Source organism: Mytilus trossulus, chromosome 8, assembly GCF_036588685.1.
Source record: "Mytilus trossulus isolate FHL-02 chromosome 8, PNRI_Mtr1.1.1.hap1, whole genome shotgun sequence".
Taxonomy (NCBI): Eukaryota; Metazoa; Mollusca; class Bivalvia; order Mytilida; family Mytilidae; genus Mytilus; species Mytilus trossulus.
In genome coordinates, this window is record NC_086380.1 from 57,709,543 (window position 1) to 57,729,235 (window position 19,693).

The window sequence follows — 19,693 nt, forward strand, 5'->3', positions numbered from 1 at the left end:
AAAAGATTCTCCGCTCCAGCAATAGAAAGAGGAAAATTGTTTACTCAGCAATAACAAAGATGTAAGAAATGTGTGTTGCTCTACATGTACATGTATGTTCTTTAGTAAAGGGTATGTAGTACAAGTCTTATTTATTGTGAAAGATACATGTATGCATGTAAGAAATTACTCACACAGGAAAGCAAATAACATCCACTTGACTAAGTACAGGTTGTTGGCTTAGGACACTGACATCTTGAATGTGGTTTCTTTATATGTGCATGTATAAGTTCAGTTGAAAGGGAATCTCTAGTTTTAGGTTAAAGGATATTTGGTATTCATATGCCTCAGCAAAAGCCATTGGAAAGACTCACAACTGATATTTAAGCAGTCCATAATCACATTGTCTTGAAAGACTTTAATTATTACCTTTATAAAAGTAACAAAAGTATACTGTACATAGTTAAGCTTGTGTACAAGAATTATCTGTTACTGACCAGTATAATTTATTGTCTGAATTAGATATGAAGAGATGTGATGTGAGTGCCAATGAGACAACTATCAATCTAAGTCACAATTTTTCAAAGTACACCATACAGTCTTCAACACAGGCTAAGCTGGCTCACACCAAACAGAAAGCTATAAATGGCCCAAAAATGACTAGTGCAAAACCATTCAAACAGGAAAACCAATGGTCTAATCTATAAAAAAAAAAAGAAAGAAAAGAGAAACACTTGTGACCACATCAGCAAAAGAAATTTGAGTATGAAAACATGAGATGAAAACATATTTATCATTCAACATTCTTATTTCAGTCTTCCATACGTCTGACACCTACAACTATCCTGTATGCTGGGAAAAGTCCAGACAACAGTCACTTATTGGTAAGTCTTAAGCTCAATAAACCAATTCTGCACCTGTCCTTGAAATGTTCATTAGCCAGGTTCAGCATGCTCAGGCCTAAAATAAAATATTGTTTGTTTCCCCAATCCCAACCGACCCTGCAAAAATGGTCTGACTCACAAAATTTTATTGTCAAAACTAAGCCAAATATTATTTTATTCATTTCTGCTTTTCAGGCTTGCTTGAACGACAGATATTGTTCCAGCTTTTTAGAAAAAATAAACTTATTTCCCTACCTACCTTCCCACGCCTTGTTTGGCAGGGTAGGGATGGGGCAAACAAACAATATATTAATTTAGGCCTCATGTATAAATAAACATTGTAATGTCAAACACCACGTTACACATCAGGGAGTTATCTTTCTTTACTGAATTTTCACAGTACATTTCACATAACTGTATTTAATATTTGACTTATTGAAGTAGAAATTGAACATTTCTTTGGTGAAGAAAATTTGTATTGTAAACAAAATTTCAAAAAAATCGTCTGTTGGTTTTCCACCCACGAAACACATTTTGCATGATTTTCATATGGTGCAGTTGTTGGTGCAGTACTGAAATACAAAACATGTCTTTCTCTCAAGTGGCGGTAGCTGTCACACACTTAGTCTTATGCATGCTGTTGCTGTTTCTAATATCTTATGTCTCTGTATTTTTATTTACAGAAAAGTGCTCAGTATCTGTATAATGAGTTACCTGTCCGTATTGCCCATCGTATCGTGGGATTTAGAGGTCTACCATTTATTGTTGGATGCAACCCTACCATTCTACAAGTTGTAAGTACTGAAATTAGAATACTAGAATTAGCTTAATTTGCTACATTAAAATTTAAATTTCTTTTTGAAATTACCTGTACATGTATGTATAGGGAATGAATAAACCGAGAGTGAAATGGGGAATACAAATTTCGACTTCAAAAGTTCAGAAAGAGCAGTTAGAAATTAGGGGTGAAAAAAACCCCACAGTATTTAAAAATTAAGAATTTATCCAAATACATGTTACATTTAACCCTTTCCTCCATTGATATTTTATTTGTACATACTTGATTCACATAGGATTTTTTCAATAAAAAAAATTCATCAGGTTTAAAGTATCAATGCATTGCAAAAAGGAATATTTCATCAATGAAATTCCAGTCAGAGTTTCTCTTGAATACCCCTTTTTATATTAGATAAAAATTTTATTAGGTCTGATACAGATTTTTCGTAGTTAAGACGTTTCAACTGAGGCACTACACAGGCGTCAAAAGGCGTCATTATGGAGTAAAGGGGGTGGCGTCAAAAAGCGTCATTATGGAGGAAAGGGTTAATGGCTGCCCCTGAAGATTGTACCTGAATCTGGGAGCAGAAGAAACACTTGGGAACTCAGTCCACTCTTGTAGTGGTACATTCTATATTTACCACTACATTATATATTTCATCAGTTGATCAACAATATAAAAGTAAAGGATTTGTATTAAAACCTATTTTAAAATATATTTTTTTTACAAAAACCCAGAACCAAATCAGATTTGGAATTTTATTTATTCAGGTACAATTACAATTCTCCATTATTCTCTGTTAAAATTATTAACAGCAAAAGAGAAGGTGTGGCCATGTAAGTTTCTGGACATGAAAATTACTGTATATATAATACGAAGGATATGTAAAAATTCAGAACACAACAACTGTTACATCATGTTACTTGGTATTAATTCTATAAATAGATGATGTATCTAGCAGATTGATTTGTGTAATAATTTTCTTTGTAAGAGGTAAATCGGTTGCTTTATAGATATTTAAAAATAAAGTACTATTACTGAGCCAGGTATTACCACATATTTTTAGAACCAGAATATTGTTTTTGTTTCATGCACTGAGATGATATATCAATGCATTTAAAACAATATGTAAACAAAAACGCCTACATGCAGTCTTTAAACCTGGAAATCGATGTTAAAATATCAACGTTTTTATATTATTTAAAACAGGTTTTATTGTAAGTTTTCTATCAAATTAATATACATATACATCAAACTAACAACATGACTTTATCAAAGATTTCTTAATAAAATTAAGAAAGGAAATGGTGAATTAATGTGTCAAAGAGACAACAACCTGACCAAAATGCAATAAAAATCAAAATGGTCATCAACACAGCAAATAATTCATTCACCCAAAGGCATGCTTCAGCTGGTCCCTAAAGCAAAAATGTGTTCTTAAGGACTATTATACAGAAGAATGATGGAATACCACATCTTCATTTTTACATGTACAGTATGCACATGGGGGGTAACTTCGATATATTTTTGGTTGGGGTGTGCCATTGTGGATAATACAAGTTTTGTAATCATTTATGCAGTGTTTTAGTGGAAATAACGTAATCCAGCTATAAAGCTTCTGTATAAAACTGCTTAATTTTGCTGCTGTATACTGTTTATTTATATAGCACAGCAAAAACAAATTTAAACTACAATAGAAAGTACTGAAAACATTATAATTAATGATCAGTAATAAAGTACATCTTATACAAATATGTGGTAAATTGCCAATGAGACAATCATCTACCTACATGGTAAGGCCAAATGATCTCGACTGATTTATTGTTAATAACGCAACTTTCTGCACTAATGTGTTATTTTGTGGCAGTGAGTTTTAATTGGTGTAGGGAAGCTTGAGTGTTCTTGTAACTTCTGTAGAAAAACTGGAAATCCTATAGTTATAAAAAAGATATGGTATGATTGCCAATGAGACAGCTGTCCACAAGAGACCAAATTGACACAGACATTAACTATAGGTCACTGTACAGTCTTCAACAATGAGCAAAGCCCATACCGTATAGTCAGTTATAAAAGGCCCTGATATGACAATGTAAAACAAATTAAGATAAAATTAAACAAACCTGCCACATGCGGGACTTAAACTGAGATCCTCAATGTTGACAGACTAGTGATACCGTAGTTGTACTACTTAGACCACTCAGCCATCTAAAAAACTATGATGAAGTTAGCTGCTACATGTCTCTGTTCAGCCTTCGGCAATGGGCAAACCTTCTTTACCCAGGGAAAAAATCACTTTCCATATTTTTATATAAGCTATTTCATACAAAAGTTTGGGGAAAATTTGATTGAATTTGACTGAAGTTGTAGTCGGTAGACTATATAAAGATGATAAGGGATCATACTCTCTATCAAAAACATTGATTTAATTGGTATATTTTTATTTCAGCATGAGATGTACATTAGAGCTTTCCACATCCTGTTTAAACATCCACCAGTAAGTTAGAGCAATAAGACAGCAATCCAGCAACACTGTAGAACTCAAAAAGTCCTTAATAATAGATTATATATAAGAAGATGTGGCAGGAGTGTCAATTAGACAGCTCTCCATCAAAGTCACAATTTGTAAAAAGTAAACCACTATACTGTGGATTCATTATTATTCATTGGATACCAATTTTCGGGGTTTTGTTAGGACATGTGACCCTCACATTCAAATATTCAATGATATTTTCAATAGGCTTTGTATACAGAGATTGGAAAAACCATGAAATCAAATATCCACAAATATGCCAGTTTTTAGCAATCCATGAAAAATGATACCCATGGAAATAAATAAATCCACACTAGGTCAAAGTACAGTCTTCAACATGTACACGGAGCCTTGGCTCACACTGAACAGCAAGCTATAAAGAACCCTAAAAAAATACAAGTGTAAAACTGTTCAAACAGAAAAACCAATTGTCTTATCTATATAAAAACTGGAAACAAGAAACACTAATCACTGCTAATGAACCACATCAACAAATGACAACCTCTGAACAAACAGGTTCCTATTGACTATATTGTTTGTAATTTAGCTTTTCATTCTGTGATCAAAGTCATGAAAGTTCAAGGTCACAACTGTAAAACAAACAAAAAATCATCCAACTGTTATTCCCTAACTATAATTATGCAGTTGTATGATTGCCAATGAGACACCTCTCCACAAGAGAACAAATGACACAGAAATCAACAACTAAAGGTTACTGTAGGACCATCAACAATGAGAAAAACCCATACTACATAGTCAGCTATAAAAAGGACCCTGACTGACAAATGTAAAACAATTCAAACCAGATAACTAATTACTTATTTATATATGTACAAATTAAGGAAGAAAAAAAATCATGATAAATCAACAAACAACAACTGAATAATGAACAGGAACATACAAAATGTGGCGGCTAAACTTGTTTGAAGGTGCCAACCTCCCCCTAACCTTGGACATTGGTGAAGCAGTAGAACATAAGAACCAACTATGAAAATTAGTTGAAAAGGCGTTCACTCATCAGATGGATACAAATAGAAATGACATCTAACTAAAAAAAAGTGTGGGCGTGGCAGTGTATAAGTCCTTTTTGTGTGGTTCATAGAAACCAATTTTTGATTTTCACTTCTATAGGGACAAGTTTCAGATACATGGATTGCCTAAGAAACTTTTGTGTTGTTCCTTAAACATTTACATTGATAAATCAGTGTTCTTCCCAGGACCTTATAGCTCTGTGGTACCCTGGTGCTATCTTCGATGATTTTATAATAGAATGGTGCTAAATCTTTTTGAAAACAATTGCTATCTTAATCTCCATGGTGCTATTTGAAAATTCTGAGAAGACCGAATAAATTCATAATGTAAATTCAGAAATTTTTGCATGCATTTATTAATGGCATTTTTAAAAGATGGACAAACATGCGATTAATTATAACCATTTCAGGAAAATCTGCATACAGATATTTGTATCAGATATCAAAACGTGAGTTCTTAGTATTGCGACACTCACCATGTCCCATTATTTGCTTTAATATAAACGGTTAACCTCAAAATAAATTTTGAATTTACTGTAGTCAATTTTGAATTTATTATAAGCTGTGTTTCTTAATAATTTTCTGACTTGCATGTTCTTACAGGTGATAGATTTGAGATCAGAAGAGACCTACACAGAGACATTACAACAACTTCTGGACGAACATAAAGATGTAGTCACATTGTTAGCAGAGGGATTCTCGGAGTGTAGAAAACATTTACAGGTTTATATCTTAAGCTAGATTCATTATTATTCATAGAGAACTAGTTAGGCTTGCATGTAGAGTTTTTCATATCAACAAATTCAGTGTTCATGGAAATATATTTTTCAATAACCTAGAAAAGATTTATATCTTAAGCTAGACTAAGCACAGTGTGGGATTCATTTTTTATTTCTGGAGAACTATTTTTTTTGAATTTTGTTGGTATATGTAAACAATGACATGAATTCAAGTTTTTAACAAAAGGTAAACCTTGCACTCGGAATTTTTTGAAACTACAAAATTAAGTATCCATGAAAATACAATTTTCCCTAAATCCACAGAAAATGGTACTCATTACATGCATTAAGTAAGCTGGCTTGTCATTTTTTTTTGGTCAAATTTTGGGAATCCTCTGGTTTAATACATTTGAACGTCTTGAAAAAATTTGTCCGGTGACCCCAATATTTCTTTTTGTAGATCTTTTACATTTATAATGACAAGCTGTCTGTAAAAGTTTTATAAAGTTTTAACGACTTTTCAATAGTTGTCAAAACGTTATCTTGTCAATGATAAAGCTATGAAAAGTCTAGAGAGAATTATCAATATAAACTAGTGTTTTGAAAAGTTGATTACTTTGAAGCTGAGAAGCGAACTCCCTGAATAGACGAATGAATCCACAATATGTTGATGTTTGGAGGGTTATTAAATATTAAAATAGTCTTTTTTATACAACCGCAAATTTTGAAAAAATTTTCGTCGTATATTGCTATCACGTTGGCGTCGTCGTCGTCGTCCGAATACTTTTAGTTTTCGCACTCTAACTTTAGTAAAAGTGAATAGAAATCTATGAAATTTTAATACAAGGTTTATGACCATAAAAGGAAGGCTGGTATTGATTTTGGGAGTTTTGGTCCCAACATTTTAGGAATTAGGGGCCAAAAAGGGCCAAAATAAGCATTTTCTTGGTTTTCGCACTATAACTTTAGTTAAAGTTAATAGAAATCTATGAAATTTTGACACAAGGTTTATGACCACAAAAGAAAGGTTGGGATTGATTTTGGGAGTTTTGGTTTCAACAGTTTAGGAATTAGGGGCCAAAAAAGGGCCCAAATAAGCATTATTCTTGGTTTTCGCACAATAACTTTAGTTAAAGTAAATAGAAATCAATGAAATTTAAACACAATGTTTATGACCACAAAAGGAAGGTTGGTATTGATTTTGGGAGTTTCGGTCCCAACAGTTTAGGAATTAGGGGCCAAAAAGGGACCCAAATAAGCATTTTTCTTGGTTTTCGCACCATAGCGTTAGTATAAGTAAATAGAAATCTATGAAATTTAAACACAAGGTTTATGACTATAAAAGGAAGGTTGGTATTGATTTTCGGAGTTTCGGTCCCAACAGTTAAGGAAAAAGGGGCCCAAAGGGTCCAAAATTAAACTTTGTTTGATTTCATCAAAATTGAATAATTGGGGTTCTTTAATATGCCGAATCTAACTGTGTATATTTTTTATTTTTGGTCCTGTTTTCAAATTGGTCTACATTAAGGTCCAAAGGGTCCAAAATTAAACTTAGTTTGATTTTAACAAAAATTGAAACCTTGGGGTTCTTTGATATGCTGAATCTAAAAATGTACTTAGATTTTTTATTATTGGCCCAGTTTTCAAGTTGGCCCAAATCGAGATCCAAAATTAAACATTGTTTGATTTCATCAAAAATTAAATAATTGGGGTTCTTTGATATGCCAAATCTAACTGTGTATGTAGATTCTTAATTTTTGGTCCAGTTGTAAAATTGGTCTAAATTAAAGTGCAAAGGGTCCAAAATTAAACTAAGTTTGATTTTAACAAAAATTAAATTCTTGGGCCTCTTTGATATGCTGAATCTAAACATGTACTTAGATTTTTGGTCAAAATCAGGATCTAAAATTATTTTATTAAGTATTGTGCAATAGCAAGTCTTTTCAATTGCACAGTATTGTGCAATGGCAAGAAATATCTAATTTCACAATATTGTGAAATAGCTAATATTTTTTTAATAAAGAGTTATCTTTCTTTGTCCAGTATAGTAAGCAAGAAATATCTGCAAGAATTTTTTTTTAATTGGAGTTATCTTTCTTTGTCCAGAATCAACTTAAATCTTTGTTATATACAATATACAATGTATATTCACTTTTTACTACCAACTGATAAATTTAAATAATCTTTACCATTCAGTGAGGGTTTTTTTACATCTTAATATTTTATGATGTATTTAAATGAGTAGTAATTGTTGCAAACTCCATTAGAATATTTTAATTGAAATAAGTTTTGGAATAAGGGAAATGGGGATGTGATTAAAAAATTGGGTTCAATTTTTATACGACCGCAAATTTTGAAAAAATTTTCGTCGTATATTGCTATCATGTTGGCGTCGTCGTCGTCGTCGTCGTCGTCGTCGTCGTCGTCGTCGTCGTCGTCGTCGTCGTCGTCGTCCGAATACTTTTAGTTTTCGCACTCTAACTTTAGTAAAAGTGAATAGACATCTATGAAATTTTAACACAAGGTTTATGACCATAAAAGGAAGGCTGGTATTGATTTTGGGAGTTTTGGTCCCAACATTTTAGGAATTAGGGGCCAAAAAGGGCCCAAATAAGCATTTTCTTGGTTTTCGCACTATAACTTTAGTTTAAGTTAATAGAAATCTATGAAATTTTGACACAAGGTTTATGACCACAAAAGAAAGGTTGGGATTGATTTTGGGAGTTTTGGTTTCAACAGTTTAGGAATTAGGGGCCAAATAAGGGCCCAAATAAGCATTATTCTTGGTTTTCACACAATAACTTTAGTTAAAGTAAATAGAAATCAATGAAATTTAAACACAATGTTTATGACTACAAAAGGAAGGTTGGTATTGATTTTGGGAGTTTCAGTCCCAACAGTTTAGGAATTAGGGGCCAAAAAGGGACCCAAATAAGCATTTTTCTTGGTTTTCGCACCATAGCGTTAGTATAAGTAAATAGAAATCTATGAAATTTAAACACAAGGTTTATGACTATAAAAGGAAGGTTGGTATTGATTTTGGGAGTTTTGGTCCCAACAGTTAAGGAAAAAGGGGCCCAAAGGGTCCAAAATTAAACTTTGTTTGATTTCATCAAAATTGAATAATTGGGGTTCTTTAATATGCCGAAATTAACTGTGTATGTAGATTCTTAATTTTTGGTCCCGTTTTCAAATTGGTCTACATTAAGGTCCAAAGGGTCCAAAATTAAACTTACTTTGATTTTAACAAAAATTGAAACCTTCGGGTTCTTTGATTTGCTGAATCTAAAAATGTACTTAGATTTTTGATTATTGGCCCAGTTTTCAAGTTGGCCTAAATTGAGGTCCAAAATTAAACATTGTTTGATTTCATCAAAAATTGAATAATTGGGGTTCTTTGATATGCCAAATCTAACTGTGTATGTAGATTCTTAATTTTTGGTCCAGTTTTAAAATTGGTCTAAATTAAAGTGCAAAGGGTCCAAAATTAAACTAAGTTTGATTTTAACAGAAATTAAATTCTTGGGCCTCTTTGATATGCTGAATCTAAACATGTACTTAGATTTTTGATTATGGGCCCAGTTTTCAAGTTGGTCCAAATCAGGATCTAAAATTATTATATTAAGTATTGTGCAATGGCAAGTCTTTTCAATTGCACAGTATTGTGCAATGGCAAGAAATATCTAATTTCACAATATTGTGAAATAGCAAATTTTTTTTTAATTAAGAGTTATCTTTCTTTGTCCAGTATAGTAAGCAAGAAATATCTGCAAGAATTTTTTTTAATTGGAGTTATCTTTCTTTGTCCAGAATGAACTTAAATCTTTGTTATATACAATATACAATGTATATTCACTTTTTACTACCAACTGATAAATTTAAATAATCTTTACCATTCAGTGATAACAAGCAGTTTTTTTTACATCTTAATATTTTATGATGTATTTAAATGAGTAGTAATTGTTGCAAATTCCATTAGAATATTTTAATTGAAATTAGTTTTGGAATAAGGGAAAGGGGGATGTGATTAAAAAATTGGGTTCAATTTTTCTCATTTGAAATTTCATAAATAATAAGAAAATTTCTTCAAACATTTTTTTGAGAGGATTAATATTCAACAGCATAGTGAATTGCTCTAAGAGAAAACAAAAATTTTAAGTTCATTTGAATACATTCATTCTGTGTCAGAAACCTATGCTGTGTCAACTATTTAATCACAATCCAAATTTAGAGCGGAATCCAGCTTGAATGTTGTGTCCATACTTGCCCCAACCGTTCAGGGTTCAACCTCTGCGGTCGTATAAAGCTTCGCCCTGCGGAGCATCTGGTTCTCATTTAAAATTTCATAAATAAAAAGAAAATTTCTTCAAACATTTTTTTGAGAGGATTAATATTCAAAAGCATAGTGAATTGCTCTAAGAGAAAACAAAAAAGTTCATTTGAGTACATTCATTCTGTGTCAGAAACCTATGCTGTGTCAACTATTTAATCACAATCCAAATTTAGAGCGGAATCCAGCTTGAATGTTGTGTCCATACTTGCCCCAACCGTTCAGGGTTCAACCTCTGCGGTCGTATAAAGCTACGCCCTGCGGAGCATCTGGTTATAAAGATTAATTTATATTTTCACTATTTGCTGAGGGTTGTTATATGAAATATAAATCCCATCCCCCAAAAAACTCCACACATACTCACACACACACACATCCACCACCACCACCATCACTTTAAATACACAATTATTTAAATTTTTAAAAGTCAAGGTTTTAGCTCTCATGACTGTTATTGTTAATTTATGTTGTAAAAAATATTTTTAATTATTTTAATATGAATCATTATCTTTGTAGAATGAAGGAATGATTAAAGCTTTCTTAGACAGAACTTTAAAGTCAAGACTTGGTATACGCATGTTAGCTGAACATCATTTAGCCTTACACAGTGAAAAGGTGGGTTGTTGGTCTTATGTTATGTGGTTATAAGTTAAATCATAAGTAAATGGTATATCTTAATACCGGTATGTAGTTGAGTAATTCTGACAACTTATTTATTTTATTACTGTTATTTATTAGTATGGTTATTGTATAGGAATATGGTCAGAAATAAGTTTCTTTATTCAAAATATATAATCTGCATAAAGTATAAAGTATAATAAGTCTTAAGGGGTACATTTTGTACATTTTGTACATCACCAAAAAATAATAAAATCCTGAACAAATGTATATGTACTGTATAAAGTGTCTGTGGTAAATAAAGTATATTTTCTGTATAAAGTTTAATTTTCTATTAACAACTGACTGTCTGCACCAAAACCTTTTCTGACTTCTAGTCTGAAGGCCAATATTTTGACATTTTTGTTATATGTCTAAACAAAATTTTTCAACAACCAACTAGTTTTGAAAATAAAATTTACTAGTCTTGGTTATTGGACCTGTGGCTCACGGTGCAGACTTCAACTGTACTTCATTTTCCTAGGACAAATATATACATGCATTAGTCCCAGCTTTCTAAAGATTAGTACAAACAAATGTGAAGAATTTGTTAAAATTTTTAATTGAAAACTCATCTCTTTGTCCGGCAAATAAATATTTTTTTTTATAATTATTACATTTGTAAAACTTCAATTTTAATCGGTGGCTCCTTTCAACCTGTCCATTAGTAAATGAAAATACTATTTGAAAACGTTTGTTGCTTTTTATGATTTTTTCTCTGAGACATGAATAGGTTTGAAATTTGAAGTAATAAATATGAAGTAACACACTGTATAAAACATTTGAAATGCTATTTTTCATACACTAAAACAAAGGTTGAATTTCATTGTTAAGGATATTGTAAACCAATCACAGTGCTTTGATGTTCCCTAATAAAATAATTACCCAGAATGCATTAAATATTCTGAAATTGAAAATTGAAAATCACAGATAATTAGAAGAATAGATTCGACTAGGAAATTTGAATAATGGTTGTTCAAGGGGAGATAATATTTAAAAGTTTTAAAAAAATAATATATTATATATTTGAAAGAATGAAAACTATAATGCCAGGGTAGATGAGTATAATTGTTGTTGATGTTGAGTTCAGGTTCTTGTTCATTGAATTTATATTTGTTCAAATTGAGTTGTTTAATGTGTTACGAATGCTTCATGAAACATACATCAGGCCGTGGAAAGTTCTTCCAATTTTTTTTAAAAAGTTCATTATGTTATATTTGAATTAACATAGATAGAACAGATTACTATAAACCAATTTATATTGCTGGTATTTTTAACGCTTTTTTGCACTTTCTAGCTGACTTTATAACTATTTATTTTCACTATTTATTTTGAACTTTAGTGATTTATATTTATCAGAGCATATCCAATTTAGACCTGTTCTATGAATAAAGTTGCCTTTAAATTTATTAAATCATCCTTAAGAATTAGTTGGTTTACAGTATTTTGTCATTGAAGAGCAATTTTTTGTTTTAAGAAATTCTTTCTGTTTGTTGACTTTGAGGTTATAATGACATTGATGCAGTCAAATTCTTTATCTAAATGACTAGGGTTCTACTGTAAAGTTAGAAAAGACAACTCTATATCATGTCAAGATGATTTCTTAATACAGTGAAACCTGTTTAAACCAAACCTTGTTGGGACTTAAGATTTTGTTTGGTTTTCAATCGATGGTCGGATTTATCAGGTTCATAACACACATAATTTGATATGACGGTGCTTACAAACATGTTCGGTTTATACAGGATTTTGTTTAGTCAGGTTTCACTGTGTGTGATACATTTATTGCCTGTAGAATTTTGAGAGGAACATTTTTGTTTCTGAATATCAAACTTACCTTTTTCATAATTGTTTGAATACTTATGTACAAAGATATTATATTATGATAGGTTAACATCATGATAAATCATTCTATTTATTTTCAATGATAATTTCTGTTTATATGAGATGAAATAAATGTAGAACCACAATGCACAAAGTCATAAATGATAAAAAAAAAAACCAACAAACAACCAAACAATCTGAACAGAGGCAAAATCTCTTTAATTGGCAAAAGATGTTCTAAAAATATTAATAAAACAGTAGGCTGTAATCTTAAATTTTCAGTATTACAACAGCTGATAAAATATATTTGGTTTTTCATATTTATATTTAAATTAGGCATTTGTGCATTGAAGATGCGATACATTTATTTCTTCATTGTCCCATTGTATATTTGCACATGTTCCGATATTCTCTACAGCCAAACCATGTGGGGATAGTCACTGCATCATTCTCACCTCGCTCGCTAGTCACACAGAAAGCCGAGTTTGTAAGGTAATGTAACGAACATCCTGGTATGTTGGACTTATCTAGATACATACATACCTATATATATATATATATTGTTTATTCCAATGAAGAAGGCCGTAATATTGTTTATAAATGATATAGAAAAATTGACAACAACATTGATTAGGTTTTAATTACTGTGAGTTTATTTATTTTCGTTGGTACCAATTTTCTTAGATTGTGAAATACATTTTGTACTTCCATTTTTCGTGGATATTTTATTGTGTAGTTTTGCTTTTAATATATAGCCAAAATATATATTTTTTATGGAACATTTGTAATTTGTTGAAAACTTAAATCTGTGGTTTCTCTGTACCCACGAAATACACAAAAATTGGTATCCGACGATTTAATAATGAATCCACAGTATGCAATAGGATTTTTTTTTATCTAATTCTCTTATAGAGGTAAAAGGCTAAGATGATATAAGTCAGTAAATGAAAAAAATCATGGACTTATATTGATACTTTCCCTTCAAGATTGGCACTGGTGTCTGAAAGCAAAGGAACGATTACTATAAACAAATCCTTTGTAAAGGGTTAACTTTAAGGCATACAAAGAATGGACAACCGTTGTCATATAAAACAATTAGAATCTAAACACCACTTTCAAATGCTGTTTCATGTATGTCAAACTAAGGTTTAGAATATGGGCTTGGCTGACAGAGTATTCAGACCATTACAACCATTGCTTGCCACAAGAAAATGAAAAAAAAGTCATGAAATTTTGAGGATTATGTTTTTACAACTACAGTACAGACTTTTGTTTAGTTCAGTCTATAAGGATGAAGCATCATGTATTGTTGACTCTGTATTGGTTGTGGAAGACTGTAGAATATTCAAATGAAAATAGGCTATCTGATACTAGAAAACTTTTTAGCATTGTCACAATTAAAAAATTAAAAAATAGTCATGGCATCCATAGTGTGACTGTATTGCCTTTACATGATGGTTGGACAATTTTTGGAATGAAATAATTTGAAAATGCCATTCTTGAGCATTTTTCTATTTCTCTTATGATTCTGCATGATTTTGAATGTTGTTATGCTTTCATTCTATTTTTATACCCTGTTGTTACGTGATTTTGACTGAGTGCTTTTTTGTTTTCAGAGATGTTTGTCAAAATAAGTATGGACACGCCCCTGAGTTCCGAGTGACAGGACATGTACATGCTACTTTTCCATACATTGCTCCACCATTTGAATATATATTGGGGGAACTTCTCAAGAATGCATTTAGGTAAATATTTTATCACAAATAAGTTAAATGCTGTTCTTGTCTATGTACTTTGTGTTTATAGAGAAAAAAAACACTCTATTATGTTGATTCAAATAAAAATACATTTCATAGGAAATAATGATATATATTGCTCCATAAGTGTGGATAGTACATAGTAGATAAACTGCAAAAATTGGATAGTTTAGATACTACATAATTCCATAGCAGATGAAGAAAAAAAATACTGCTGTTTATGTTTTTATACTGCAAAGTAGACAAATGAAAGATTTGTTATTATTCAAAATAATTGTTGTGTTATGTTTGAATTAGAGTTATCTTTCTTTGACTCAAGGTGGAATTTTTAAAGTCAAGATAATAAATCATTGCTTAGTCTATTTGATATCGTTTTTTGCCAATATCTATAATAGCACAATGCTAGCTATAATAATTTTTTTTGGATTTTTTTTGTTTTTAATTTAAAAAGTTCACTTAAATCTCAAGGAAAAGAGCGAAAAAAGAATTAAACATTGATATTTTGTCTGTTTACAGAGCTGTAGCTGAGAGCCACATGGACAACAGAAATAACTTACCAGACATCAATATAACTATAGCTAATAATGACAGAGACTTTATTATCAGGTAAAACTTTTTTCTCATTTTATGATGTTCATGGATCTTCATGGTTTAAAAATGGGTATATTATGGTTGGTACATATTAAAACGTTGAAAACTGCTGCAATTGTTTGCACCTGTCCTAGGTCAGGAACCTTATATTGATTGAGTGGTTGTTGTTGGTTGATGTGGTTTATAAGTGTTTCTCAATTTTTGTTTTTTTAAATAGAATAGACTGTTGGTTTCCCTGTTCGATATGTTTTACACTAGTCATTTTTAGGGCCTTTTATAGCTTGCTGTTCAATGTGATCCAAGGCTCTGTGTTGAATACTGTTCTTTGACCTATAATGGTTTACTTTTACAAATTGTGAGTTGGAAAGGGAGTTGTCTCATTAGCACTCATACAGTTTCTCCCCAGGGCCTTATAGCATTATGGTAATGTGATGCTTTATTCTTAAATGTGATGCTATCTGAAGTGGTTTTCTTGTAGATTACTTACTTATTTTCGTGAGTTTTGCGTGTAAGAAAACATCGCGAATATTAATCGTTGCCAAAATGTAATCTTTGGAGCTTTCCTCATTAAAATTCATCACGTAAATCAGAAAATCGTGAAATTAGATAGCCGCAAAGTGGTCAAGAATGGGTAAAACACGAAATAAAGTATCCGTGAAAAAAAGTTGGTTTACAGTATGTTATTGATGTGATGCCATAATGTTTTGAAAAAAAAGATGGTATTTCTATTTCCCAGGATGCTATATAAAATATCTGGTGAGAACACTGCCATACCACATCTTCTAATATCTATATAACATACCTGGTCCTTGTTTACATTGTTCCATTGATTGAATAACTTTTTTAACACACTTGCCTTTATCATGGCATATACTTTAATTTTTGCAAGAAATCAGAGTATTCAAAGAGATTTTCAACAAAAAAAACTGACAATCCTACTTCATTTAGAATTGTGACTGGAAAGCACTGTGCCACCAGAGTGGCCTACTTCAATTAGAATTGTGACTGGAAAGTACCGTGCCACCAGAGTGGCTCAATCTGTACATGCTAGTGATTTCTGTAGATGATCAACTTATTAAAAGTTTGTCAATGAGGCTCTGTCGTTTTCTGATGTTCGTGTTATAATATCTTGGTATAAGATTGAATACCTGGACGGTGCTGATAAGAAATTTAAAAGCATTAAGTTTTTCTATTCAGAACAGAACTCAGTAGAAGCCTTTCTTTATAAAAGCCAGGCATGCTTAGTAACTGTTATTGAACTTTTATCTTTGTTTTCTAGATTGTTTCCTGAATTTTTATTGAAGGATTTATGATTTATTTATTATAATACAAATTGAAATATTTCTTCATTATATTTGAAGAATTTATTTCAAGTAATGTAAATTTAGAAATGTATGCGATATTTTTATCGTTAAAATATTCTTCATTTAGTTCTTTCTTATTGGATGAAAATTATGGACATCATAGACAATTCTTAATTCTGATTGGCCAATTTTCAACCTCTTCTTCTCTGATTTGATCCTGCTGTAGGGATTCAAAAGATCGGATATTTCAATTTCATGAATTTGGGGATAAAATAATTTTTCAACAGTTTTATTTGATGAATACTAACAAGCAAATCTCTGTTTTAACAAATTAAATAAAATGAGGTGTTCAAAACATGTTTAATTCAGATTCAGCTGCCAAACCCTTTTTTATTCTCGACCAACCGACTAAGTAGAAGGAGCTTTAGGTTTGCACTCCATCCGTCATCCGGCAATCATTTTCCCACATTTTCTTCGTTCTTGAAGATATTGATATGATATTTGGTATATAGTTTTATCATGACGAGTTTTGAGGGAGGATATGAGGGGTCCTGATCCCGACATCATGGGCTTAAAAACACAAAATCACGTAATCCCAAAATCCCAGGCTTAAAAACACGAAATCCCAGGGTCCTGAAATTAAAAAAAAAAAGAATTCCCTGATCCCAAAAAGGTCAATCCCGAATTCCTGAGCTTAAAAACACCCGATCCCCAGGTCCCGATAAATGTCCTGTCTCCCCTCAGTCATAGATCAACTTCTAATTTTGGTCCTGTCTGATGATTTTACCATTAAAAGTCTGTATTGTCAAAAAGTAACAGGTGAGCATTATAGGCTCCCTGGAGCCTCTAGTTCTGATAAAATTCAAAAATATATAAAATATGCAAAGGAAAATTAGAAAAGAATGACTTTAATCCTATACTGTACATCACACAATATTTGATTTATGTAGAATAGAATATTGATTGTTACAAAGCCAGTATAATCCTATGGATTCAATGATATTTACAAATGCTGTGAAAACAGATTATAACTAACATGCAGAAAGGGTTGATTTGACAAGAATGTTTATCATTCCACCTTCTTATATGTCATGTTACTAGCAAAAAATATTGACAGACAATAGACTAAGCTCTCATCTTAAATACATGTCAGTCAAACTTTCTTAAATAATTGTCAGTCAAACTTTCTTGCATTTCAGACAGTATGTATACTGAGTATATAAAGTTTAGCAGCAAATATTTTAAAGATATTTTTTTGAATAAACTATATATAAGACCCTTGGTTTACCCCTTTGAATGGTTTTACACTAGAAATTTTGGGGACCTTTATAGCTTGTTGTCAGGGATGAGCCAGAAGACCATATTTATACCTATTATGGTTTACTTTTACAAATTGTGTGACTTGAATGGAGTTGTCTCATTGGCATTCATACCACATCTTCTTATATCTATTTTCTTCTAAACGTAACAACAAATAGATAATAGTGTCAAGGACAATAAAAATTACTTTGGCAAAACCATGCAATCAAATATCCAAAATGTAAATTTTGTTCTCAGTCCATAATAATTGGTAGCCATGAATGTGATTCATAGTAATTCATCATTAACTTTCTTGTTTTAATTGTTACACATTTTTTCATGTTGTATATTTTTTCTCATTGGAAATCATATCACATTTCTTATTTTATGAATCTGCTCATGTGTCTCCCTGGGCACTGTGGCTTCTTCTACCAATTGAGTTTTAACCTCTACATTTAAATCAGTAGTGCTGAAACTGGCATTGAACCCAACAATCAATCAATTTTTATTATGCCCCCCACTGTCACGTAGGGGTCATAAAGGTTTACCCTCGTCAGACTGTACTTCTACGTTCTTCACAAAGTTGGTGTCCGTTCTTTAACTTTAGTTTGCCCCAAACAAATATTACACAGATTAAAACACCATGCTTATTACCTCAAAATACAGATCAAGAACAAATATTGGTGGTGGTGCTTTTACTGTTCTAAGTGTTATACCTCTTTACAAATGGGGAAATTGCTGAATTTTTCGTTTCCATTCTCAAACATATGTTTGCTTCAACCAAAAGGTAAAGAAGCTTTTATACAATATGTATAACCACAAAACTCAGATCAAGTACACGTTTGGGTTGGGTCACTTAAACCCTTCTTCAGTTAAATCCCCTTAATACTTTATATGATATGCAAGTGGGGCACCATTTGTGTCCCTTGGATACAGTCCCCATTCACATTATATTATTAAAAACAAAATAGGGCAAAGAATATTTCAGTTGATCATGTTCAATTAAGTTTTCTTTGCATGTCAGTCTTGTAAGTATATCTTCTTTGATGTTTTTCCCTTACCACTATATTGTCATGAACATTGTCAGATAGAATAAATCCATGTTCAACATTTAAATCCTGTGGAATTTGTATTGTTTACCAAAAGTGCAAAGAGGATTATAAAAACATTTAGAATAGATGGATATGATAAGCTACTTAAGGATGTCTGCTTGTCATGTTTTGGAAATTTGTCAGATTTTCGGAATCCTCTGGTTTTATCCATTTGAATGCCTTAAAAAAATTTGCCCATGAACCCCCATTTTTCTTTTTATAAATGTTTTACATGTATAATTATAAGCCATTTGTTATAGTCTCATAAAATCTTATTTATTTTTTCATAGTATTTGAGGACTTTGACTGGTCAATGATAAAGCTATTAAAAATCAAGAGAGAACATTTTCCCGCCAAAATTCCAATGGCCAATATTTCGACAACAAGCATATTGACCCTTATATTTTTTTTGCTTTTTTGATTCCTCAATTAATCCCCTATCAATATATACTAGTTTCATGAAAAGTTATTTATTTTGAAACTAAGCAGCGAACATCCTTAATACATTAATAAATTGATCAAATAAGATAGATATTGTAGATTGACTGTCAAACTATTACAACTTGCACAAACTGGTTTTCCTTTCTCACACTGGATTATATTTAGATGTACAATACTCATAAACATGATAAAGGAAAGACCTTGAAGCTAATTTGAGCCATTTCATGTTGACATCTTTATAAATAGGTCAAAGTGACCTATTTTTGTAACACTTTGCCAGATTAATGTTCAAATTAACCCATTATTGATCATTGTCTAAGTAATTCTGAAAGGCTTTCTCAATTTTATTGAACTACATCTTTCCAAATTTTGCCTCAAAAGTGAACTCGTCTTAAAACTAAACTTGACTTTTGATTTTAATCTTCAACCTGACTCTTTGACACATTCCCCATTTCCATTCTCTATTTTATTTGTATTT

At 31.4% G+C, this 19,693-nt stretch overlaps 1 protein-coding gene across 2 annotated transcripts in view; it reads left to right on the top strand.

Annotated features, from left to right (window-relative positions):
- The window catches only part of LOC134681182 (branched-chain alpha-ketoacid dehydrogenase kinase-like), a 69,518-nt gene that overhangs the window by 22,789 nt on the left and 27,036 nt on the right, over positions 1-19,693 (top strand). The window contains exons 2-10 of one of the 2 annotated variants that reach the window (XM_063540673.1): positions 795-863; positions 1,547-1,657; positions 4,088-4,135; positions 5,806-5,925; positions 10,768-10,866; positions 11,942-11,962; positions 13,151-13,224; positions 14,349-14,477; positions 15,006-15,095. In XM_063540673.1, the coding sequence (XP_063396743.1) occupies positions 795-863; positions 1,547-1,657; positions 4,088-4,135; positions 5,806-5,925; positions 10,768-10,866; positions 11,942-11,962; positions 13,151-13,224; positions 14,349-14,477; positions 15,006-15,095 (761 nt within the window). The remainder of the gene's footprint in view (positions 1-794; positions 864-1,546; positions 1,658-4,087; positions 4,136-5,805; positions 5,926-10,767; positions 10,867-11,941; positions 11,963-13,150; positions 13,225-14,348; positions 14,478-15,005; positions 15,096-19,693) is intronic. The other variant, XM_063540674.1, reaches the window with a different exon arrangement.